We start from the raw sequence: 26,813 nt of genomic DNA, 5'->3' as shown, positions 1-26,813 counted from the left end.
GTTTGAGTCTTTATTCGTTCAGTTTAATCAGACGACGTCGATTCGCTGCAACAATTTAAGGAAAATCAAATATTTTCTACCATCAGATGGTTTCTGACTGAATCGTTCACAAAGAAACCCGGTTCATTAAAACAAAGTGACTCATTAAAACAAACAAAGTGACTCATGAACCAAACAAAGTGACTCATGAACCAAACAAAGTGACTCATGAACCAAACAAAGTGATTCGTTAACCAAACAAAGTGATTCATGAACCAAACAAAGTGATTCGTTAACCAAACAAAGTGACTCATGAACCAAACAAAGTGACTCATGAACCAAACAAAGTGATTCATGAACCAAACAAAGTGATTGGCCGAGCACCAAGGCGAGCAGCAGCTCGTTAGGACGGAGGTCACACGGCCGCTTCACTTCCTGGTTGAACTTTAGTGTTGTGTTGACGATGCTCGCTCAAAGTTTTGACGTGATGGAGACGACATGACGGAGATGACATGACGGAGATGACATGACGGAGATGACGTGACGGAGACAACGCAACGAAGACGACACTCGCTCAAAGTTTTGACGTGACGGAGACAACATGACGGAGACGACGTGACGGAGACGACGTGACGGAGACAACACTCACTCAAGGTTTTGACGTGATGGAGACGACATGACGGAGACAACGCAACGGAGATGACACTCACTCAAAGTTTTGACGTGACGGAGACAACGTGACGGAGACAACATGACTGAGACAACATGACGGAGACAACGCGACAGAGACAACACTCACTCAAAGTTTTGACGTGACGGAGACGACGTGACGGAGACAACACTCACTCAAGGTTTTGACGTGACGGAGACAACATGACAGAGACAACGTGACGGAGACAACGTGACGGAGACAACGTGACGGACACAACACTTGCTCAAAGTTTTTACGCGAAGGACACAACGCGACGGAGACGACATGACGGAGACGACACTCGCTCAAAGTTTTGACGTGATGGAGACGACATGACGGAGACGACATGACGGAGACGACATGACGGAGACGACATGACGGAGACAACGCGACGGAGACGACACTCGCTCAAAGTTTTGACGTGACGGAGACAACATGACGGAGACGACGTGACAAAGACGACGTGACAGAGACGACGTGACAAAGACGACGTGACGGAGACAACGTGACGGAGACAACATGACGGAGACAACGCGACGGAGACAACACTCACTCAAGGTTTTGACGTGACGGAGACAACATGACAGAGACAACGTGACGGAGACAACATGACACAGACGACGCGATGGAGACTACACTCTCAAGGTTTTGACATGACGGAGACGACACTCGCTCAAAGTTTTTACGTGATGGAGACGACATGACGGAGACGACATGACGGAGACGACATGACGGAGACAACGCGACGGAGACGACACTCGCTCAAAGTTTTGACATGACGGAGACGACGCGACGGAGACGACGCGACGGAGACGACGCGGACACTCGCTCAAAGTTTTGACGTGACGGAGAGCCCCTTTGCTTCCTCCTGGGCGTTTAGACTGTCGTCGTCATGGAAACTCAAGAAAAGCTTCAGTCACTCCAACGTCTTCCAATGAGACGTCATGACTTAAGCCCCGCCCCCTGCCGCACGGAACACCTGTGTTACAGCTTCAAATGACCCAGAAAGGAACCCTGAGGACCTCCACCCTGAGGATCTCCACCCTGAGGACCTTTATCGTGAGAACCTCCACCCCCCCCACCCCCCCCACCCCCTCACTCCTCAGAACTCAGGCAGCATCTCGTTGTAGTCCATAATGCTCAGCTCATGTCTTCGCTGTCGAACGGCGAGTGTCAGGTCTGTGGAGGCAGTGGAGGAGGCGGCGGTGGAGGTGGATGTGGAGGTGGAGGAGGCGGCGGTGGAGGTGGAGGTGGAGGATGAGGAGGAGGAGGTAGCAGGGGGTCCAGCTCTGCCTGGAGGCTCAGTCAGGGGGCTCCTAGTGAGGAGTGTGGCCTCCACCACTTCCTGACCCAGAGGAGGACTCTCAGTCAGGGCCTCCACCTCCTCCACCTCCTCCTCCTCCTCCTCTTCTGCTTCATGCTGTGGTTCCGCCTCCTCCTGGCTCTGATTGGCCGGTCCAAACAGCTGGCGGGCATGCTGCTCCAGGAAGGAGCCGACGGCGAGGGGGGACTCGAGGGGAGAGTGAGCGAGGGGGGAGGAGGAAAGCATCTCTACGCCGCCGTTGGCCACGCCCACAGCAGGAGAGAAGGGGCGGGGCTTGTAACCTCCATTGGGCCTGCGGACAGAAGGAAGCTTTAGACCAGACACACACACCTGATTCACCCAGTGAAGATCTGAGCTCACCTGCTGACGTCCGGTGGGTGGCTGTGTGTGTGTGTGTGTGTGTCCAGGTGGATCTGACTGTACAGGTGAAGCATCTCCGACTGTAACGCCTGACACAGACCACGTAGAGAAACACAACGACTCTCAGAGGACGCCAGCTCACACCTGGAACACAAACACACACAGGGGGCTTTTCCACCAGAAGGAACCAGGTTCTAGATCTGGTCCAGGGCCAGACTTAGCACCAGTTCTCAGTCTTTCCACTGTCAAAGCCCCGGACAGACAGGAGCTACGCTTATCTCTGGAGGTAACTCTGGAGGTAACTCTGGAGGTAACTCTGGAGGTACCTGGAGGTATCTCTGGAGGTAACTCTGGAGGTAACTCTGGAGGTAACTCTGGAGGTATATCTGGAGGTAACTCTGGAGGTAACTCTGGAGGTACCTGGAGGTATCTCTGGAGGTAACTCTGGAGGTAACTCTGGAGGTATATCTGGAGGTAACTCTGGAGGTAACTCTGGAGGTACCTGGAGGTATCTCTGGAGGTACCTCTGGAGGTAACTCCGGAGGTATCTCTGGAGGTACCTCTGGAGGTAACTCTGGAGGTATATCTGGAGGTAACTCTGGAGGTAACTCCGGAGGTACCTGGAGGTATCTCTGGAGGTAACTCTGGAGGTAACTCTGGAGGTATCTCTGGAGGTACCTCTGGAGGTATATCTGGAGGTAACTCTGGAGGTAACTCCGGAGGTACCTGGAGGTATCTCTGGAGGTAACTCTGGAGGTAACTCTGGAGGTATCTCTGGAGGTACCTGGAGGTACCTCTGGAGTTATCTCTGGAGGTATATCTGGAGGTATCACTGGAGGTATCTCTGGAGGTACCTGGAGGTATATCTGGAGGTCTCTGGAGGTACCTCTGGAGGTCTCAGGAGGTACCTCTGCAGGTCTCTGGAGGTACCTCTGGAGGTCTCTGGAGGTATCTCTGCAGGTACCTCTGGAGGTCTCTGGAGGTACCTCTGGAGGTCTCAGGAGGTACCTCTGCAGGTCTCTGGAGGTACCTCTGGAGGTCTCTGGAGGTATCTCTGCAGGTACCTCTGGAGGTCTCTGGAGGTACCTCTGGAGGTCTCTGGAGGTATACTGTGGCTTGGAGCCTGTCCCAAAGTCCTCGATGGTCGACTGTTTACACTTCGTGATGACCTGGTTTGAGTAAATAGGACTTTTTGCAGAGTTACGGGGCGTCTCCACCCTCTCTGGTCACCCAGTCCACTCTCTAGATGGTTCTCTCTAGATGGTTCTCTCTGTCCACTCTCTAGATGGTTCTCTCTAGATGGTTCTCTCAGTCCACTCTCTAGATGGTTCTCTCTAGATGGTTCTCTCTAGATGGTTCTCTCTGTCCACTCTCTAGATGGTTCTCTCTAGATGGTTCTCTCAGTCCACTCTCTAGATGGTTCTCTCTCTAGATGGTTCTCTCTCTAGATGGTTCTCTCTAGATGGTTCTCTCTGTCCACTCTCTAGATGGTTCTCTCTAGATGGTTCTCTCAGTCCACTCTCTAGATGGTTCTCTCTAGATGGTTCTCTCTAGATGGTTCTCTCTGTCCACTCTCTAGATGGTTCTCTCTAGATGGTTCTCTCAGTCCACTCTCTAGATGGTTCTCTCTCTAGATGGTTCTCTCTAGATGGTTCTCTCTAGATGGTTCTCTCAGTCCACTCTCTAGATGGTTCTCTCTCTAGATGGTTCTCTCTTTAGATGGTTCTCTCAGTCCACTCTCTAGATGGTTCTCTCTCTAAATGGTTCTCTCTCTACATGGTTCTCTCTCTAAATGGTTCTCTCAGTCCACTCTCTAGATGGTTCTCTCTCTAGATGGTTCTCTCTAGATGGTTCTCTCAGTACACTCTCTAGATGGTTCTCTCTTTAGTTGGTTCTCTCTCTAGTTGGTTCTCTCTCTAGTTGGTTATCTCTCTAGTTGGTTCTCTCTAGATGGTTCTCTCTCTAGTTGGTTATCTCTCTAGTTGGTTATCTCTCTAGTTGGTTCTCTCTCTAGTTGGTTCTCTCAGTCCACTCTCTAGATGGTTCTCTCTCTAGATGGTTCTCTCTAGATGGTTCTCTCAGTACACTCTCTAGATGGTTCTCTCTTTAGTTGGTTCTCTCTCTAGTTGGTTCTCTCTCTAGTTGGTTATCTCTCTAGTTGGTTCTCTCTAGATGGTTCTCTCTCTAGTTGGTTCTCTCTAGATGGTTCTCTCTCTAGTTGGTTCTCTCTCTAGTTGGTTATCTCTCTAGTTGGTTATCTCTCTAGTTGGTTCTCTCTAGTTGGTTATCTCTCTAGATGGTTATCTCTCTAGTTGGTTCTCTCCAGTTGGTTCTCTCTCTAGATGGTTATCTCTCTAGTTGGTTCTCTCTCTAGTTGGTTCTCTCTAGATGGTTATCTCTCTAGTTGGTTCTCTCTCTAGTTGGTTATCGCTCTAGTTGGTTCTCTCTAGATGGTTCTCTCTAGATCAGACATGGGCAAACTACGGCCCGCGGGCCACATACGGCCCGTTAGGCTTTTTAATCCGGCCCGCCGAACTAAAAACCTCCTTCATTTTCCCCTTTCCCTGCAATGCCCACGTTCCCCAATAGATGGCGCACTCAAAACACATTGACCGTTGTTGGAGTGGCGCGTATTTCTCTTTATTTCACTTTATTTCTCTTTATTTCACTTTATTTCACTTTATTTCTCTTTATTTCACTTTATTTCTCTTTGTTTCACTTTATTTCTCTTTATTTCACTTTATTTCTCTTTATTTCTCTTTATTTCTCTTTATTTCACTTTATTTCTCTTTATTTCACTTTATTTCTCTTTATTTTTCACTTTGTTTCTTGTCACCATTTGAGCTCTTCTGTGAACATGAGTGGACCAAAGAGAAGGACAGAGGACAGGGACGGCCGAGTCTTTAATCAGGAGTGGACCAAAGAGAAGGACAGAGGACAGGGACGGCCGAGTCTTTAATCAGGAGTGGACAACAAAAGACTTCTTCACTGAAGTCCGATCGCCGGCTGTATGTCTGATATGCTAGGAAGCTGCTGCGCTTTTCAAAGAGAACAAAATCAGCCGTCACTTTGCCGCGAAGCATGCTAACTATGCTAGCAAGCAGTCGACACAAGAACGGGCGGCTCCTGCTCAGAGGTTAGCAGCTAGTTTACAGAGGTTAGCAGCTAGTTTACAGAGGTTAGCAGCTAGTTTACAGGTTAGCAGCTAGTTTACAGAGGTTAGCAGCTAGTTTACAGGTTAGCAGCTAGTTTACAGGTTAGCAGCTAGTTTACAGAGGTTAGCAGCTAGTTTACAGAGGTTAGTTTACAGAGGTTAGCAGCTAGTTTACAGGTTAGCAGCTAGTTTACAGAGGTTAGTTTACAGAGGTTAGCAGCTAGTTTACAGGTTAGCAGCTAGTTTACAGAAGTTAGTTTACAGAGGTTAGCAGCTAGTTTACAGAGGTTAGTTTACAGGTTAGCAGCTAGTTTACAGAGGTTAGTTTACAGAGGTTAGCAGCTAGTTTACAGAGGTTAGCAGCTAGTTTACAGAGGTTAGTTTACAGAGGTTAGCAGCTAGTTTACAGAGGTTAGTTTACAGAGGTTAGCAGCTAGTTTACAGAGGTTAGCAGCTAGTTTACAGAGGTTAGTTTACAGAGGTTAGCAGCTAGTTTACAGAGGTTAGCAGCTAGTTTACAGAGGTTAGCAGCTAGTTTACAGAGGTTAGCAGCTAGTTTACAGAGGTTAGTTTACAGAGGTTAGCAGCTAGTTTACAGAGGTTAGCAGCTAGTTTACAGAGGTTAGTTTACAGAGGTTAGTTTACAGAGGTTAGTTTACAGAGGTTAGCAGCTAGTTTACAGAGGTTAGCAGCTAGTTTACAGAGGTTAGCAGCTAGTTTACAGAGGTTAGCAGCTAGTTTACAGAGGTTAGTTTACAGAGGTTAGCAGCTAGTTTACAGAGGTTAGCAGCTAGTTTACAGAGGTTAGTTTACAGAGGTTAGCAGCTAGTTTACAGAGGTTAGTTTACAGAGGTTAGCAGCTAGTTTACAGAGGTTAGTTTACAGAGTCAACAGAACCTTTTTCACCGACCAACTGCAATTCAAGAGTCAAGTACCAAGACAAGTTATTTCAAATTAGCAAAGGCTAGCAAGCCTTCCTCCGAAGGCGAGTTACGGTGGAGACAGCAGGTCTCTCGTGTCCGGAGAGCAAAGACACGTTAGAAAAGGTCCCTTTAGCACGCAGGACAGTGACTCGCCGCCTGGAACTGATTGACGCAGATCTAGTCAGCGAGTTAAACAAAAAGGCGGAGTCCTTTAGGTTCTATTCACGAGCACTGGATGAAAGTAACGACATAAAACACACCGCTCAGCTCCTCATCTTAATCCGAGGGATTAACGACAGTTTGAGATGACGGAGGAGCTATGGAGCGTGGAATCACTGAAAGGGAAAACGTGAGGAGAGGACTGATATGAGCAGGCGTCTGCTGTCATCCAGAGAACGAAGCTCCCTGGAGTAAACTCACCAATGTCACCACGGAGGGATCGTTAAGTTTAACTGGAGAACCGTCGGGCTGCTGAAAATAATCCAGGATTAAGGAAAAGAAGAAACCCTGAGCAGGATGTTGTTTCTCTTCACTGCATCGTTCATCAGGAGTCTCTGAGTCAGTCTGGATTACAGCTTCATCACGTCGAGGATCCAGTTGGAAAACTTGTTCACTTCATACGAGCGAGGACTTCATCATCCTCAGTTCATTAGGTTCCTGGAAGAACCTGATGCGGATCACCAGGACCTACTTTACCTCTCTCACGTCCGCCGGTTCAGTTTGGGGAAAGTGTTCCAACGAGTCTGGGAGCTCAGACAGGAGAGTCGCTCGTTTCTGGAGTTAATGGTGAAATGGGAGGAACCCCCGAGCTGAGCGACACGAACTGGCTGTGGACATATTTTCACACATGAAGGATCTGAAGGTGAAGCTCCAGGGGGAAGATCAGTTTGTGTACCACATGTTCACCAATGTGAGAGTCTTCAAATCCAAGATGCTTTTATTCTCCAGCTGCTTTTATTCGTCAAACAAATCTGTCGCCCATCCCCACACTAGTCGTGCAGAAAGAGGCGAAGAAATACTGCAGATGACTGGACGACCTGCTCACAGGATTCTGCCGTCGGTTCTGTGATTTTGAAAACAAGTCACTTCAACTGGTGTCCTGTCCCCTGTCACAAGACCCCGGATCAGAACCGCAGGAGCTGCAATAGGAACTGAAGGATCTTCAGTCTGACTCCGTCTCAAAGGAGAAGTTCAAGTCTCTTAGACTGAAGGACTTTTCTGCTTCACTGAACGAGACCTCGTTTCCAAACCTCCGGAGGACGCCACCGAGGACGCTGCTGTTGTTTGGCTCCACCTCGTGTGTGAGCAGACGTTTAGCGTCATGGAACTCAACCAAGCCCCTCACAGGTCCAAGTTAACAGACCAACACCTCAGATCGGTCCTGAGAATCTCCACAACAGAACTAAGTCCAGACTCTGATGCACCGGCAGGAAGGAGACCAACAACACTGTTCCACTGGAACGGGTGAGTTGTTCTGCTGTTATGAAAAAATGCAGAAGGAAAGTTTGGAAGTGGTCTTTTAATTAAGAGTAATGAGTATTTACACACAGCAGCGGTACAGGAGCCGCACATCGCTCTTAATCTCAATGATCAGCTGCAGGGAGGATATTTAAAACAGCCTATGTCCGTGTGCTTGGTAAAGAGACACGTGTTCTGTTTGGGCGTGAGGCGAGTGTGTAGAGGTCAGGACAACCCAGCCACGAGTCTGGAGGTTTAACACTAGGAGATATTAGTGAGCTTCAGTATATCGTTGTGTAATAATAAGTTTTCAGTGTTGAAAGTGATTCCATTTCTCATTAAATGTTGATTTCTTTAACTTTGCACCTTCGATTGAAACTTATTAAAAACAGATGCAGTCTTGATATTTTAATCTATTTACATTCCTCCTCCCAGTATCATGATATACTATGGAAACACCATATCTTTCATATTCCCTGAGACACACGTATGAACTGATCACAGCTTTTCTTCACATTTGAAAGACGGTTAATAAACTGGGTTGTAGTGTTCTTACTGTGCTGTGAGCTTTGAACACACTACATGGAATACTTTAGTATATCCGGCCCAAATGCTCCTGGCCCGGAACCCTCGGTCACATTTTAGAACCCATTGTGGCCCGCGAGTCAAAACGTTTGCCCATCCCTGATCTAGATGGTTCTCTCTCGATGGTTCTCTCTGGATGGTTCTCTCTAGATGGTTCTCTCTAGATGGTTCTCTCTGGATAGTTCTCTCTAGATAGTTCTCTCTAGATGGTTCTCTCTGGATGGTTCTCTCTGGATGGTTCTCTCTAGATGGTTCTCTCTATATGGTTCTCTCTGGATAGTTCTCTCTAGATGGTTCTCTCTAGATGGTTCTCTCTGGATAGTTCTCTCTAGCTAGTTCTCTCTAGATGGTTCTCTCTGGATGGTTCTCTCTGGATGGTTCTCTCTAGATGGTTCTCTCTAGATGGTTCTCTCTGGATAGTTCTCTCTAGATGGTTCTCTCTAGATGGTTCTCTCTGGATAGTTCTCTCTAGATGGTTCTCTCTAGATGGTTCTCTCTGGATAGTTCTCTCTAGATGGTTCTCTCTAGATGGTTCTCTATGGATAGTTCTCTCTAGATGGTTCTCTCTAGATGGTTCTCTCTGGATGGTTCTCTCTAGATGGTTCTCTCTAGATGGTTCTCTCTGGATGGTTCTCTCTGGATGGTTCTCTCTAGATGGTTCTCTCTGGATGGTTCTCTCTGGATCAGGGGTGTCGAACTCCAGGCCTCGAGGGCCGCAGCCCTGCACGTTCTCCATGTCTCCCAGCTTCAACACAGCTGATTGCAATGAGCAGCTCGTTATCTGGCTTTGTGCTGAATGTGGTGATGAACCATCAGGACATTCAGGGGAGGGAGACATTGAAAACGTGCAGGGCTGCGGCCCACGAGGATCTGAGTTTGACACCCCTGCTCTAGATGGTTCTCTCTAGTTGGTTCTCTCTAGATGGTTCTCTCTGGTCACTCTCTAGATGGTTCTCTCTCGATGGTTCTCTCTCGATGGTTCTCTCTAGATGGTTCTCTCTGGTCACTCTCTAGATGGTTCTCTCTAGATGGTTCTCTCTGGTCACTCTCTAGATGGTTCTCTCTCGATGGTTCTCTCTAGATGGTTCTCTCTCTAGATGGTTCTCTCTAGATGGTTCTCTCTGGTCACTCTCTAGATGGTTCTCTCTCTAGATGGTTCCCTCTGGTCACTCTCTAGATGGTTCTCTCTCTAGATGGTTCTCTCTGGTCACTCTCTAGATGGTTCTCTCTAGATGGTTCTCTCTAGATGGTCCTCTCTGGTCACTCTCTAGATGGTTCTCTCTCTAGATGGTTCTCTCTAGATGGTTCTCTCTGGTCACTCTCTAGATGGTTCTCTCTCTAGATGGTTCTCTCTGGTCACTCTCTAGATGGTTCTCTCTAGATGGTTCTCTCTAGATGGTTCTCTCTCTAGATGGTTCTCTCTAGATGGTTCTCTCTGGTCAGATTAAAGAAGAAGAGGAACCATGAAGCCTCTGATCCTCCAGCTCAGTTTTCATCTTCTACTTTAACATCCTGGCAGCAGGTAGTTTGTCATGGTTTATGGTAGTTTGTCATGGTTTATGGTAGTTTGGTAGTTTGTCATGGTTTAAGGTAGTTTGTCATGGTTTATGGTAGTTTGGTAGTTTGTCATGGTTTATGGTAGTTTGTCATGGTTTATGGTAGTTTGTCATGGTTTATGGTAGTTTGTCATGGTTTAAGGTAGTTTGTCATGGTTTATGGTAGTTTGGTAGTTTGTCATGGTTTATGGTACTTTGTCATGGTTTATGGTAGTTTGTCATGGTTTATGGTAGTTTGGTAGTTTGTCATGGTTTATGGTACTTTGTCATGGTTTATGGTAGTTTGTCATGGTTTATGGTAGTTTGGTAGTTTGTCATGGTTTATGGTACTTTGTCATGGTTTATGGTAGTTTGTCATGGTTTATGGTAGTTTGGTAGTTTGTCATGGTTTATGGTACTTTGTCATGGTTTATGGTAGTTTGTCATGGTTTATGGTAGTTTAATAGATCAGATAAAAACACTGCGCTGCCTCCACCACTATGTTGAAGACAAAACAGAGGCACGGAGACTTGAAAGTGGGCGGAGCTTTGGGTGGAGCATTGGGTGTAGCAGCGTCAGGGACACTAACCACTGTTGTTAACCTCACAGTTAACTTTAACAGCGACGTTAACTAACGGGATGACTAACCATGTTTTAAACAACACATATTTAACGGTCGGTTAGCTAACGGCGGGTTAAGGATTTAACGGTAGTTAAAGTAACTAGTTTTGATCAACCGGGCCCAGATAACCACTGCCCCTGGCCTCAGTGCAGATTGACAGACGATTAGTTGACCCACAGTATAACATTGCTGTCCATATGGGACTGGTTAGAGGTTAGCAGTTAGCTGGTTAGTGGTTAGCTAGTTAGTGGTTAGCAGTTAGCTAGTTTTCAGGTTAGCGGTACCTGCTCTGGGCCTTGGTGTCCTCCAGCAGCTTCTTCTGGTCCTGGATCAGCTGATCTTTCTTGACCAGCTGGGTCTCCAGATCTACAGTCCTCTGATTGGCTGCTTCCAGCTTCTGTCTGTGCTGCTCCTCGCTCTCCTTCAGCTGCTGGAACTCCTTACCCAGACTGCACTGCAGCATGGACGCCTCCTGACAACACAGGGATCGTGTCACAGATGCGCACTCATTGGGGGGGTTACTGGTGGTGGTGTGTGGGGGGGGGGGTTACTGGTGGTGGTGTGTGGGGGCTATGTGGTGGTGTGTGGGGGGGGGGTTACTGGTGGTGGTGTGTGTGGGGGGGGGGGGGTTACTGGTGGTGGTGTGTGGGGGCTATGTGGTGGTGTGTGGGGGGGGGTTACTGGTGGTGGTGTGTGGGGGCTATGTGGTGGTGTGTGGGGGGGGGGGTTACTGGTGGTGGTGTGTGTGGGGGGGGGGGGTTACTGGTGGTGGTGTGTGGGGGCTATGTGGTGGTGTGTGGGGGGGGGTTACTGGTGGTGGTGTTGTGGGGGGGGGGTTACTGGTGGTGGTGTGTGGGGGGGGGGGTTACTGGTGGTGGTGTGTGGGGGCTATGTGGTGGTGTATGGGTGGTGTTACCGTCCAGCTGTGTGTCTGCTCTGCATCCAGCTGCTCACTCAGAACTCGGTTTGTCTCTCTGAAGACGACAAGCTGCTGGTTCATCAGGAAGAGCTGCTGCTGTTGCTGCTCACTGCTGCTCAGCTGGGGTGGGGGGGTGGGGGGTTGGGGGGGGGGGGGGGGGGGGGTCAGTCAGGACAGTCAGTGACACTAAGACGATGACCTGCCCTCACATTTACCCCTGAGGGAAGCTCAGCCAATGGAAGGAGTCCTCACCTTGATTGACAGCTGAGTCAGTTGATGTTCAGCATTGTAAGCCTTGTTGCTGACTTTCTGAAGCTCCGCCTCCAAATCCCTCATCCTGCTCTGACACTCCTGAAGCTCACTCTGAAACAGCCAATCACAGAGCAGACAACTCATTTTACTTACTGTGTGTGTGTGTGTGTGTGTGTGTGTGTGTGTGTGTGTGTGTGTGTGTGTGTGTGTGTACCTGCAATCTCTGACCCTCCCTCTGCTCCTCCTGCAGCTGCAGCAGGAGGTGCTGGTTGTGTGTGTGCAGAGTGTGTGTGTGAGTGGAGGAGTCCTGCTGCAACTGGGTGAACCTCCTCTGCTCCTCCTGCAGACTCTCCTTCAGACAGCGGAGCTCCGCCTCCTGCACCACCAGCTGAGCCCTCTGACACACAAACACAGTTTGTTTGATGGGAAAATCCTCATCCCTTCACTTCTTCTTATTGACCCCGTTGACCTCCTGACCTTGTTGACCTCCTGACCTTGTTGACCTCCTGGACCTTGTTGACCTCCTGGACCTTGTTGACCTCCTGACCTTGTTGACCTCCTGACCCCGTTGACCTCCTGACCTTGTTGACCTCCTGACCCCGTTGACCTCCTGACCTTGTTGACCTCCTGACCTTGTTGACCTCCTGACCTTGTTGACCTCCTGACCCCGTTGACCTCCTGACCTTGTTGACCTCCTGACCCCGTTGACCTCCTGACCTTGTTGACCTCCTGACCTTGTTGACCTCCTGACCTCGTTGACCTCCTGACCCGTTGACCTCCTGACCCCGTTGACCTCCTGGACCTTGTTGACCTCCTGACCTCGTTGACCTCCTGACCCCGTTGACCTCCTGACCTTGTTGACTCTCCTGACCCCGTTGACCTCCTGACCTTGTTGACCCTGTTGACCTTGTTGACCTCCTGACCTTGTTGACCTCGTTGACCTCCTGACCTCGTTGACCTCCTGACCTTGTTGACCTCCTGACCCCCGTTGACCTCCTGACCTTGTTGACCTCCTGACCCCGTTGACCTCCTTGACCTTGTTGACCTCCTGACCTTGTTGACCTCCTGACCCCGTTGACCTCCTGACCTTGTTGACCTCCTGACCCCGTTGACCTCCTGACCTTGTTGACCTCCTGACCTTGTTGACCTCCTGACCTCGTTGACCTCCTGACCTTGTTGACCTCCTGACCCCGTTGACCTCCTGACCTTGTTGACCGTGTTGACCTTGTTGACCTCCTGACCTTGTTGACCTCCTGACCCCGTTGACCTCCTGACCTTGTTGACCTCCTGACCCCGTTGACCTCCTGACCTTGTTGACCTCCTGACCTTGTTGACCTCCTGACCCCGTTGACCTCCTGACCTTGTTGACCTCCTGTACCAGACTGAGATGTTTGACAAACACCCACAGAACGTTCCCCTCTGAGATTAAGTAATAATGAAAGGGTCCTAGACTCCACCCCTGTGGGACCGACTCCACCCCTGTGGGACTCTACCCCTGTGGGACCGACTCCACCCCTGTGGGACCGACTCCACCCCTGTGGGACTCCACCCCTGTGGGACTCCACCCCTGTGGGACCGACTCCACCCCTGTGGGACTCTACCCCTGTGGGACCGACTCCACCCCTGTGGGACTCCACCCCTGTGGGACTGACTCCACCCCTGTGGGACTCCACCCCTGTGGGAGTGACTCCACCCCTGTGGGACTCCACCCCTGTGGGACTCCACCCCTGTGGGACCGACTCCACCCCTGTGGGACTCTACCCCTGTGGGACCGACTCCACCCCTGTGGGACCGACTCCACCCCTGTGGGACTCCACCCCTGTGGGACTCCACCCCTGTGGGACCGACTCCACCCCTGTGGGACTCTACCCCTGTGGGACCGACTCCACCCCTGTGGGACTCCACCCCTGTGGGACTGACTCCACCCCTGTGGGACTCCACCCCTGTGGGAGTGACTCCACCCCTGTGGGACTGACTCCACCCCTGTGGGACCCCACAGTGAGCTGCACCAGAGTCCGGCTGGAATTCTGCCTCATTTCAACAAACGACAGAACAACGTCATGGCTGTCCTCTGAGAAGAGGAAGTGGGCGTGGCCAGCAGTTCTGAGGGATTACCATGGCGACGCTGTGCTCCTCCAGGGTGGTGGCGCTGATAACGCGGCGCAGCAGGCGGCGGTTCCTGACGGCGTGCTGCTGCCGCTTAAAGCGCTCGTACTGTAGCTGACCATGAACCAGCAGGAGCTGACTCCTGAGGGACTGAAGCTCCTCCCCCGGGGGGGGCGAGGCCTAACACACACACACACACACACACACACACACACACACACACACACACACACACACACACACACACACACACACACACACACACACACACACACACACACACACACACACACACAATAAAAATGTCACAAAGAGAAAAAATAATGACGACAATCATCTTGTCTGGAAGTGTGTGTTCACAGTAAAACATCCTCCACATGGTTTTATTAATCTGGTGTTAATCTGGCATTACACCAGAAACAGACGGATTTACGACCGAGTTGGATTGTTGCCACGGCGACTGTCAACTATGAAGCTACCAAGTCCAGGAGGAGATTATTCTGTTTGTCTCTACTGAGCATGTGCACAACTACTACATCACGTAAGCACATGCTGAAAACAATATGAGTGTTTTGTTTTGAACTGAACCGTTGCCGTGTCAACGAGTGTGACCAGAGCCTCCAGTTGGTTCACCAGGTGAGTTAGCTCCAGGTACCTAACCCTCATGCTCTGCTGTTTACCTCCAGAGAGACTCCCATCCCCCGAGCGACTTCCTGCCGACGACCTGTGAGGACAGAGACAGGACTCAGGTCAACCAGCAGGGGGCGGAGCCAGGACTGCTGCCGCATCCTCCTCTAAACTGACCAGCAAGATGAGTCAGAGCAGCACCCCCTGCTGGACACACGCTCTTTACATCACAGTGGACAGAAAATAAAAGCAGTGGTTTGAAGCTCCGGTGTAGATCAGTTCAAACTGCTATGTATACCGTACCTCTACTTCAGAGTAGCAGTAGCTACCTGCCAGTACGGAGTACATGGTAAAAGGGCTGACAGCCGCCCCAAAGCGCTTTACACAGCTCATCACATTCACTCATTGGAGGCTGTAGCTAGTAGCCCCCCGCCAGGTTTAGCTGGAGCGGAGCGTTCTAGCTTAGCAGCGCAGGTAGCTGCTAACTCTAGCCCCCCCTCAGTGGCCCCCCCTTAGTGGCCCCCGAGCAGCCGGGGGAACAGGGCGGTTGGGTGACTGCCGCTGGTTGAGAAGGACACGCTGGTTGAGAAGGACACGCTGGTTATTGGCTCCTCTATAGTGAGACACGTTAACCTAGGACAACCAGCGGCCACAGTTAGCTGCCTGCCTGGGGCCAGAGCAGGCGACATAGAGTCCCAGCTAAAGCTAATGACCAAGAGTAAACGGAGATTTAAAGGGATTATAATCCACTGCGTTGGAAACGACGTTCGCCTGAAGAAGTCTGAGGTCCTCAAAGCTAACGTAGAGTCAGTGTGCACATACCGCCGACCATTTCAGACCAAGTAGTTTTCTCTGGCCCCCCCCCCCCCCCCCCCCCCCCCTCCCAAACCTCATCAGGGACCAGATGTTTAGCCTCATCTTTTAACCGCTGGCTGTCAGGGTGGTGTCCCAGTAACTCGGTAGGCTTCATTAATAACTGGAAGTCCTTCTGGGACAAGCCTGGTCTCATCAGGAGGGACGGCATCCATCCCACGTTGGATGGAGCGTACCTCTTATCTAGAAACAGAGTTAAAAGCTTAGCTCCTCCATCCTGACGTAGCAGAGTGGGGACCAGGCAACAGAGTGGCAGTCCTACACGCCTCTCTGAGTTTCCCTCTGGGCAGTCACCAACCATAGCTAACTTAGTTAAACATCCCATAGAGACTGTGTCTATCCCTCGGACCACCACAAGTATAAAACTATCTAAACCTAGGAAAACTACTTCTAATGACTACAAAAACTTCATACGTATCAAGTGTGAAACTAGACAAAATCAAGACAAACAAATGAGATGTGGTTTCCTAAACATGAGATCTTTATCATCCAAAGCTCTTCTAGTCAATGATCTGATAACCGAACACAACATTGATCTCTTTGGATGAACAGAAACCTGCTACGTAAAGATGAGTATGTTAGTCTAAATGAAGCCTCCCCTCCAAGTCATACTAACACTCAAATAGCTGGTGGAGGTGGTGGAGGAGGGTGGAGGTGGTGGAGGAGGGTGGAGGCAGCCATCTAGAACTCTCACTTACTAATTAATATTAACCCTAAACCCAACTTTAGTTCTTTTGAGAGTCTGAGCATGACCATGCCACACCCGTCAAATAAAATAGTAAATTCTGTAGAATCTGTAATCATTTCTCGTCCTCCTGGACCTTCTTCACCTTTTCTAACTGAATTCTCTGAATTGTTGTCAGATGTAGCCCTGACTAAAGATAAGGTTATCATGGTAGGAGACTTCAATGTTCATGTTGACCTAGAAAATGATCGTTTCAGTGCAGCTTTAGATCTACACTTGACTCTCTAGGTTTCTCTCAGGTAGTAGACGGGCCTACCCAGAAACATCTCCACACCCTAGACCTTATTCTAACTTATGGTTTGAATATAGAGCATCTGACCATCTCTCCTCACTATGATTTCCTGTCAGATCACTTCTTAATAACCTTTGACTTTGTTCTAAATAGTTCTAACCCTCCGGTTAAAGCCGTGTTAACCAGGTCTCTCTCTGATAACATAGTAACTAAATTCAAGGAAAGAATTCCCTCTGCTATAGAATCAGTAGTGGATCTTCCTGACCCGTATACTGTTGCTAGCTCAGACATTGAATACCTAACAAACAGTCTGACAGATATGCTAAAAACAACGCTAGACGACATAGCTCCTCAAAAAATGAAACTGAACAAACAGGAAAAGTCCTCCCCATGGTTTAACTCATCAACCCGCCAGCTTAAACAACGCTCCCGTAGATTAGAAAGAACTTGGCGTTCAACAAAAACAGAGCTAGATTATATAGCCTGGAAGGATAGCTTCAAAACTTATAAGAAAGCTCTGAGTAGAAGTAGAACTAATTACTACTCATCCTTAATAGAGGAAAACAAAAACAACCCTCGCTTTCTTTTCAGTACTGTAGCCAAACTGACCAAGAACCAAAATAGTGTTGAGCCCACCATTCCTATCAATATATGTAGTGAGGACTTCATGAAGTTCTTTCAAAATAAAATGACAAGGCTTAGGGATACCATCCATCAAACCCTACCGTCCGTTAGCCCCATAACAGAGGAACTGGTTAAACCTAACAGTCATCTGGAATGCTTTCAGCAAATACAACTAGTCCAACTAAACTCCCTTATTTCTTCTGCTAAACCAACTACTAGCCTGTTGGACCCAATTCCTACTAGAATTCTGAAAGAGGCACTGCCACTAATCAATAATTCTATACTGGTAATTATTAACCAGTCTCTAACAATAGGCTCTGTGCCCCAATCCTTTAAACTAGCAGTTATTAAACCTCTCATTAAGAAGCCAAACTTAGACACAAGCCTTCTCTCAAACTACAGGCCCATCTCCAACCTTCCTTTCCTGTCAAAGGTTCTGGAGCAGTACTCTTTAGCTACCTGCCAGTACATAGTACCAGTACCAGTACCAGTACCAGTACCAGTACTGGATCCTGGTGTCTCACCTCCGGAGGAGGTGCTGATGAGCGTTGTTTCCGTAGACGATCAGCTGGTCCAGGACCTTCAGTGGAGAGACAGCGGCGTGCTCCTCCTCCTGCTCCTGCAGCGCCTCCTGCTGGCCGGCTGACCTCTCCAGCGCCTCCTGCAGGAGCGTCACACGTCACTTCACACATCAGACCATCAGGACCCCGGGATCAGTGAGCGCTACCTTCGTTTTTGTCCTGATGAAGAGTGTGGCGGCACGCGGCAGCGCGAGCTCAAACAGCTGCTCATACGAAGGGGCGGGGCCACCGTCCGCATGGGCGGGGCCTCCTTCCTCCTCCAGTCTGTGGGGGAAAAGGTGAGAAGGGGCGAGGGTGAGGGAGCCTGAAGACGAGGCCTCACGGCTCGGCGTGGAAGTGAGGGGGGGGGGCAGAGAGGGGTGAGGGGGCGGAGCCTCCTCAGCTTTTAATTCTGAAAACAGAAAACAGAAACGTAAACAAACGATAATATCACACACACACCTGCCAGGTGATTGGCTCACCGGCTCTGCTGATGACGTCACTCAAGCCTCCTGACTCCTGCTTTCTGATTGGCTGAAAGCCTGAAGAACCGTCCTGCTCTCTGATTGGAGGAGACTTCAACTGTGAGGATGTGAAGGAGCAGCTCACCTGGCTACTGTCCTCAGTGGGCGGAGTCACAGAGACGGAGGCTGGCAAGGGACTTTTCATACCTGCTCTCACACACACACACACACACACACACACACACACACACACACACACACACACACACACACACACACACACACACACACACACACACACACACAGTCGGTGTGCAGGATCAACACACACACACACACACACACACACACACACACACACACACACACACACACACACACACACACACACACACACACACACACACACACACACACACACACACACAACTGACGTCACCTGACAGAGAGGCGGTCCTGGTCAGTGGTGGGGCGGAGCTTGAAGAGTCAGGAGGCGGAGTGGAGAGCCCACAGTGGGAGGAGGGGCTCCATCTGACATCATCTGCCTGAAAACACACACACACACACACACACACACACACACACACACACACACACACACACACACACACACACACACACACACACACACACACACACACACACACACCAGAAGTTAACTGGGTGTGGGTGGGGCTTGGTGACTTCACCTGGGTGTGGGCGGGGCTTGGTGACTTCACCTGGGTGTGGGCGGGGCTTGGTGACAGTGACGGACAGACTGAATCTGCGGTTTTAAGAAAAGAAACAAGTTCAGTTCATTGATTCACTGATTTACTCCTCCTGCACCTGCTCCTCCCCCCGCTGCTCCTCCTCCTCCAACACCCCTGCCCCCCCCCCCCCCCCCGCTCCTCCTCCTCCCCCCACTCATCCTCCCCCTGCTGCTCCTCCCCCCGCTGCTGCTCCTCCTCCCACCCCCCTGCTGCTCCTCCTCCTCCCCCCGCTCATCCTCCCCCTGCTGCTCCTCCCCCCGCTGCTGCTCCTCCTCCTCCCCCCGCTGCTGCTCCTCCTCCCACCCCCCTGCTGCTCCTCCTCCTGCTCCACGTGACAGTGACACTGACCGGAGTTGTGAGTGCAGCAGAGGTGCAGGTGAGGAGGAGGTTGGGAGGAGGAGAACACGTCGTCCTCGCAGGACGACTCCAGCGGGTCCAGAGAAACCCGCGAGCATTCCAACACGATGTCATGGACCTCGAAGCAGCGCCACCTGCAGGCAGGAGCCGGGACGACAGTTTTAGACGGAACCAACAGGGGAGCATCAGAGAAACATCTGAATTCAGGTCCAGGTCTGGACAGGACTCACCTGGACGGGTCCAGTTCGTAGTCCTGAGTCCCTGAAACCAGCTCGGGATGAACCCGGACCTGCTGCAGCATCGGCTGTGAAAAAGAAAGACTCAGGTGAAACAACTTCAGCCAGGCAGCCAATCAGGAGACAGCAGGAGGTCCCAGGTGGTCAGTGGTGGTCTTTGGTAGTCTATGGTGGTCTGGGGTAGTCTATGGTGGACTTGTGTGGTTTATGATGGTGTGGGGTAATCTGTGGTGGACTCGGGTGGTCTATGATGGTCTGGGGTTGTCTATGGTGGACTCAGGTTGGTCTATGATGGTCTGGGGTTGTCTATGGTGGACTCAGGTTGGTCTATGATGGTCTGGGGTTGTCTATGGTGGACTCGTCTATGGTGGACTTGGGTGGTCTATATGGTCTGGGGTAGTCTATGGTGGACTCAGGTTGGTCTATGATGGTCTGGGGTTGTCTATGGTGGACTCATCTATGGTGGACTCGTGTGGTCTATGATAGTCTCTATCAGTCGATATATGGTGTGGTACGGTACGATATATGGTACGGTACGGTATATGGTACGGTACGGCACGGTACGATACGATACGATATATGGTACGGTACGGTACGATATACGGTACGGCACGGTACGATACGATATATGGTACGGTATATGGTACGATACGATATATGGTACGGTACGGCACGGTACGCTACGATATATGGTACGGCACGGTACGATATATGGTACGGTACGATATATGGTACGGTACGGTACGATATACGGTACGGCACGGTACGATACGATATATGGTACGGTATATGGTACGATACGATATATGGTACGGTATATGGTACGATACGATATATGGTATGGTACGGCACGGTACGGTACGATATATGGTACGGTATGATATATGGTACGTTACGATATATGGTACGGCACGGTACGGTATGATATATGGTACGTTACGATATATGGTACGGTACGGCACGGTACGGTATATGGTACGGTATGATATATGGTACGATACGATATATGGTATGGTACGGCACGGTACGCTACGATATATGGTACGGTACGGTACGATAAATGGTACGGTACGATATATGGTACGGTACGATATATGGTACGGTACGATATATGGTACGCTACGATATATGGTACGGTACGATATATGGTACGATACGATATATGGTACAGTACGGCACGGTACGATACGATATATGGTACGGTATGATATATGGTACGATACGATATATGGTACGGTGCGGCACGGTACGCTACGATATATGGTACGGTACGGTACAATATATGATACGATACGATATATGGTACGGTACGATATATGGTACGGTGCGGCACGGTACGATACGATATATGGTAAGGTACGATACGATATATGGTACAGTATGGTACGATACGATATATGATACGGTACGATATACGGTAAGGTACGATACGATATATGGTACGGTAAGATATATGGTACGGTAAGATACGATATATGGTACGGTAAGATACGATATATGGTACGGTAAGATATATGGTACGGTAAGATATATGGTACGGTAAGATATATGGTACGGTAAGATATATGGTACGGTACGGTAAGATACGATATATGGTACGGTACGGCACGGCACGATACGATATATGGTTCGGTACGATACGATATATGGTACGGTGCGATATATGGTACGGTAAGATACGGTATATGGTACGGTAAGATATATGGTACGGTATGATATATGGTACGGTAAGATACGATATATGGTACAGTAAGATATATGGTACGGTATGATATATGGTACGGTAAGATATGATATATGGTACGGTATGATATATGGTACGGTAAGATATGATATATGGTACGGTATGATATATGGTACGGTAAGATATGATATATGGTACGTATGATATATGGTACGGTATGATATATGGTACGGTAAGATACGATATATGGTACAGTATGATATATAGTACAGTACGGTACGGTTCTCATCCTCTGCTTTGTGCTCACTGGTTGATTAGTGAACTGGTTTATTGAAATGTGGTGCTCCACTGCCCCCTGGTGTTCAGACCAGGTGCAGACGCTCCTCTCAGGAAGAGGAGGCGGAGCTCCAGCAGGAGTTGGACGCTGCTGTTCACAATCAGAAACTGTGTCACAGGTAGGGCTTTTCCACCGAAAAGAACCAGGTTCTAGTTCAGGGCCGGTGCCAGAGCCGGTTCTTAAATGAGCACCACCAAAGAACCGGTTCTCTTTCCAGCGTTAGCGGAGCCAGTAGAGCTACGTCACTGCGTCACTCCAGAACGTGATACGTCACTGATTTCACCAATTTGACGCTGACGGGAGACGGACTGGACCAGTGGTTTAGTCCGGGTCCCTGTGCTCACCCAGGAACCAGGAGACGGACAGGACCAGTGGTTTAGTCCGGGTCCCTGTGCTCACCCAGGAACCAGGAGACGGACTGGACCAGTGGTTTAGTCCGGGTCGCTCCATCTAGTCTGACCTGAACCTCTGATGCACCAAAGAGCCAGAAGACATTACGTCTCTTGTCTCTGTTGGTGTTTGTTCACGTCCGTCCTGCTTTAGTCCAGAGCCCCAGAGTGGACATAGAGGGACAATAATAAGGTGTGAATGATCTTGGCTCTTATTTTTCACCATTCCAACATTCCAGAGTGACTTTCTGCTCCTTTCACTTTATTTCTGGACGTGTCTGAATCAAAAGCTTCAACATGGAGGAATGGAGGTGTAGAATGATAGAACTGCTCTACAGCCGTTTCCATGGTAACCTAGGTAACCACTCTGATTACAGTTCTCTTTCACATGAAGACATTAAAAGACTCATTTTAGCTCTAAAAACTCCAACTTTCATTTCCAGTAGTTTGTAGTTTGTTTAGTAGTTCCTGAGGAACCAGAAGTCTGGCTTCATTAGAAAGAAGTTCTGTGGAGCGTCTCATAGCGCAGCGCCCCCTGCTGGCTCACCCTGCTGCCTCACCCTGCTACCTCACCCTGCTGCCTCCCCCCTGCTGCCTCCCCCTGCTGCCTCCCCCCTCCTGCCTCACCCTCCTGCCTCCCCCCTGCTGCCTCCCCCCTCCTGCCTCCCCCCCGCTGCCTCACCCTGCTGCCTCACCCCTGCTGCCTCCCCCCTCCTGCCTCACCCTCCTGCCTCCCCCCTGCTGCCTCACCCCTCCTGCCTCACCCTCCTGCCTCACCCCTGCTGCCTCACCCTCCTGCCTCCCCCCTGCTGCCTCACCCTGCTGCCTCACCCCTGCTGCCTCCCCCCTCCTGCCTCACCCTCCTGCCTCACCCTGCTGCCTCACCCCTCCTGCCTCACCCTCCTGCCTCACCCCTGCTGCCTCACCCTCCTGCCTCACCCTGCTGCCTCCCCCCTGCTGCCTCCCCCCTGCTGCCTCACCCCTGCTGCCTCACCCCTGCTGCCTCACCCCTGCTGCCTCCCCCTGCTGCCTCCCCCTGCCTTGCTCAGCGGCTGCAGCTCCTCAGCCGGCGGTCAGAAGGTGAAACAAGACCAGGAGGTGGAGGTAGTTAGAGTCATGTCACCATGAAAAGGGTGGAAAATAAACTACAAAGGAAAACTGCTTCTGAATTCTACCTGACGTAGCTGACTGACAGGTGGAGCTCTGCAGCATCTCCAGAGCCGCGGCTCCACGAACACAGATTAAATGATTCCGTTCCCTCGTATTATTTCCTTCAGGGAACCACTTATTATATCGTTCCCTCAAGTTATTTTTCTTTCTTTCTCTAGAACCGCTCTGGGGCTCCGTGTTCTCTGGAGTTTACAGAAAGACGGTTCAGCCTCGCTTCCTCCTAGTAGGTAGTGATACCTCTGGAGATACCTCCAGATATACCTCCAGAGATAACTCCAGAGGTACCTCCAGAGATACCTCCAGAGGTACCTCCAGAGGTACCTCCAGAGGTACCTCCAGATAGCTCCAGAGATACCTCCAGAGGTACCTCCAGAGGTACCTCCAGAGGTACCTCCAGATAGCTCCAGAGGTACCTCCAGAGGTACCTCCAGAGGTACCTCCAGAGATACTTCCAGAGGTACCTCCAGAGGTACCTCCAGAGATAACTCCAGAGGTACCTCCAGAGATAACTCCAGAGGTACCTCCAGAGATAACTCCAGAGGTACCTCCAGAGATAACTCCGCCCCCAGCTGATGATGCGTCTGGGACCAGCGTAGCAGCAGTTCAGCTCCTGTCTGGTCGGGGCTTTGGCAGTGGAAAGACTAAGAACTGGTGCTGAGTCTGGCCCTGGACCAGATCTAGAACCTGGTTCTTTCGTATGACACGGTACAGTACTGTACAGTATGGTAAGATACGATACAATATGGTAGGATACGGTACGGTACGGGAAAGCGCAGGCATCTCTGTCGCGCGGTTCCACCGCAGACAGTACGGTTAAAATGTAGGCGGGGTTGGAACAACACGGAACAGCAGCGTCCAGCTCCTGCTGAAGCTCCGCCCCTCCTGTTACTGAGAGGAGCGCCTGCCCCTGGTCTGAACACCAGGGGGCAGTGGAGCACCACAAGCGCTCCCAGGGGTCTGCACTGACCTTGAGGACCTCCTGGAAGGTGTCCAAGTTCTCCTTCATGCTGTAGTGCAGTCTCAGGTAGGACATGAAGTTACAGGGGAACATTCCGTACAGCCGGTGGAACAGAGAGTATAGCGCCGCCTGCAGGTGGATGAGCTGCACCGCGGGGACCAGACCTGCACCAGGAGACCACGTCAAGATACTGGATCCTGTCCTACCTACCCCCTACTGTCTGACCCTCTGTACTGCCCCCTACTGTCTTACCCTCTGTACTGCCCCCTACTGTCTGACAACCTGTACGACCCTCTGTACTGCCCCCTACCGTCTGACAACCTGTACGACCCTCTGTACTGCCCCCTACTGTCTGACCCTCTGTACTGCCCCCTACTGTCTTACCCTCTGTACTGCCCCCTACTGTCTTACCCTCTGTACTGCCCTCTACTGTCTTACCCTCTGTACTGCCCCCTACTGTCTTACCCTCTGTACTGCCCTCTACTGTCTTACCCTCTGTACTGCCCCCTACTGTCTTACCCTCTGTACTGCCCCCTACTGTCTGACAACCTGTACGACCCTCTGTACTGCCCCCTACCAGGGTTTTTGTAGCTCCAGGATGCGAGGCGTCCGAACACGTCAAAGAAATCATAGATGTGTTGTTTTCCGGCCTGAGGGATCATGGGTAGGAGGGTGATCAGAACCAGGACTCCTGTGATCAGGACCACCACGTCACTGTCCGTCTGAACAAACAAACAAACAAACAAACAAACAAACAAACAAACAAACAAACAAACAAACAAACAAACAAATCATTACAACATTCAGTAACATCTCTCCTCCACCACGACTGATCAGAACACCACCCCGATCGATCAAGTTTACTGGTGAGCTGAAGTGTAATGTGATTACTTTTGTGATTACTTGCAGTATTCAAAACGTGACTAGTCACAGTGCCGATACCATCCTGTGCAGGAGATCAATAACCCGATCAGCTGGAACTGCTGGTGTGAGTGTTGGCGGGAGTTACAGTTAGCGCCAGCTACCTTGAGGCAGCGCAGCAGCGACGGCAGCAGCGGCGAGCGGCTGACCAGGTGAACCCAGGGCGGCTGCTTCTGGACCAGGTGACCCAGCAGGGTCAACGCCGCCACTCTGGATCCAGGTCTGCCCAGACACTCGTTCAGCTTCTCCAACAGAGGCTGAGGAGGCGGGGCCACAAGGTCACATGATCACAGAGAAACACCCGGCAACACCCCTCTGGCAGCCTGCTCACCTTGTGATGGCGCTCCCTGGTGGAGGATAGGAGCAGCACCGCCTGATGGGATAGGGACTCCAGGTAGAACTCCACCAGTGAGTGGAGCACAGCGCCTCCTCTGTCTGGGAGGACACATCACAGGTCAGAGCACGCCGCACGCACGCACGCACACACACTATTCAGGTACACTCACCTGAATTCAGCTGCTGGTTGACTGCTGCTCTCACTAGCTCCGCCTCCTGCAGCTCTGAACTGTCCAATGAGAGCAGGAGCTCGGGGATACTCATCTGTTCCTGGGACATCCTGCAACACAGGTACAGTTCACCTGAGGACGCCAACTACCATGGCTAACAAAGTAACGTAAATATATGTTAGCAGTGAGTTAGCAGCTGTAATGCTAACATTCAAAGTTCAAAGTAATATTTTTACAACACAATTAAACTTAGATAAACAACTTTTAAAAGTAATAGCAGAAGTTTTAAATTAACCAATAAAAAGTTCAAACAATTAAGAAGCATTTCAGTGAAATAATCGAGTAGTCTGATTACTTGAACAGATTGTGCAATCTCCACCTGTGTCGTCAGAGGTGTTGCGTAAGTCGCAGTGACGTCACGCTCAGCTAACCTCTGACAGCTCCACGTTAGCGGCTAAGCTAACGGGCCAACAGCCGTGTGTGTGTGTGTGTGTGTGTGTGTGTGTGTGTGTGTGTGTGTGTGTGTGGGTGCAGTTGTTCATGAGGTGGCGGAGCTTCGCCGCGGCGGGCGGAGGTTCCGTCCCGCTCCAGCAACAAGCGGAGAGGCTCCAGGTCAACAACAACAACAACAACAACAACAACAACAGCGGCAGCAGAACAGACGAAAACAGCCGAGTTACCTTCAGACCTGTTGCTCCACGCTGGCCTCAGGCCACGCCCCCTGCTGTAATACGACACCTGCAGCTGTCAATCAACCTGGACGCCTTCACGGACCTCCGGAGCGGCGGAAATCCAGGACCTCATTCCGAAAGCTGCTGAAGCACTCAAGGTCCTGGAAGATAATACGTCACTTCCCACACAAAGTTTATCATCTAGAAAAATAAACTTTGTAGGAGAATGTTGGTACAGGTACGACAACTTAGAACCTTGAGCAGAACATTCTGGAGACAGTTTCTATCAGGTTTTATCAGGTTCTATCAGGTTCTATCAGGTCCTATCAGGTTCTATCAGGTTCTATCAGGTTCTATCAGGTTCTATCAGGTTCTATCAGTTTCTATCAGGTTTTATCAGGTTCTATCAGGTTCTATCAGGTTCTATCAGTTTCTATCAGGTTCTATCAGTTTCTATCAGTTCCATCAGTTCCTATCAGGTTCTATCAGTTTCTATCAGGTTCTATCAGGTTCTATCAGGTTCTATCAGTTTCTATCAGTTTCTATCAGGTTTTATCAGGTTCTATCAGGTTCTATCAGGTTTTATCAGGTTCTATCAGGTTCTATCAGGTTCTATCAGGTTCTATCAGTTTCTATCAGGTTCTATCAGTTTCTATCAGTTCCATCAGTTCCTATCAGGTTCTATCAGGTTCTATCAGTTTCTATCAGTTTCTATCAGGTTCTATCAGGTTCTATCAGTTCCATCAGTTCCTATCAGGTTCTATCAGTTTCTATCAGTTCCATCAGTTCCTATCAGGTTCTA

General features: G+C 50.2%; 1 protein-coding gene across 1 annotated transcript; it reads right to left on the bottom strand.

The window, feature by feature from the left end:
- On the bottom strand, positions 1-25,449 carry LOC308111556 (hamartin-like; the record flags this gene model as incomplete). The annotated part of the gene is made up of 19 exons (XM_080466515.1): positions 1-2,286; positions 2,355-2,498; positions 10,916-11,103; positions 11,548-11,670; positions 11,803-11,913; positions 12,017-12,199; positions 13,918-14,088; positions 14,497-14,632; positions 17,534-17,670; positions 17,737-17,981; positions 18,052-18,151; positions 18,723-18,796; positions 19,131-19,273; positions 19,370-19,443; positions 23,923-24,077; positions 24,491-24,635; positions 24,939-25,091; positions 25,166-25,269; positions 25,341-25,449. The coding sequence occupies 19 exons, from the start codon at positions 25,447-25,449 to the stop codon at positions 1,773-1,775; spliced, it is 3,009 nt and encodes a 1,002-aa protein (XP_080322641.1). The 3' UTR covers positions 1-1,772.
- Positions 25,450-26,813: the final 1,364 nt, after the last annotated feature.

The sequence above is a fragment of the Lipophrys pholis genome, assembly GCF_963383615.2.
Source record: "Lipophrys pholis genome assembly, chromosome: 7".
Lineage (NCBI taxonomy): Eukaryota > Metazoa > Chordata > Actinopteri > Blenniiformes > Blenniidae > Lipophrys > Lipophrys pholis.
Note: the sequence above shows the minus strand (reverse complement) of the source record. Positions and strands in the feature narration are given on the sequence as shown.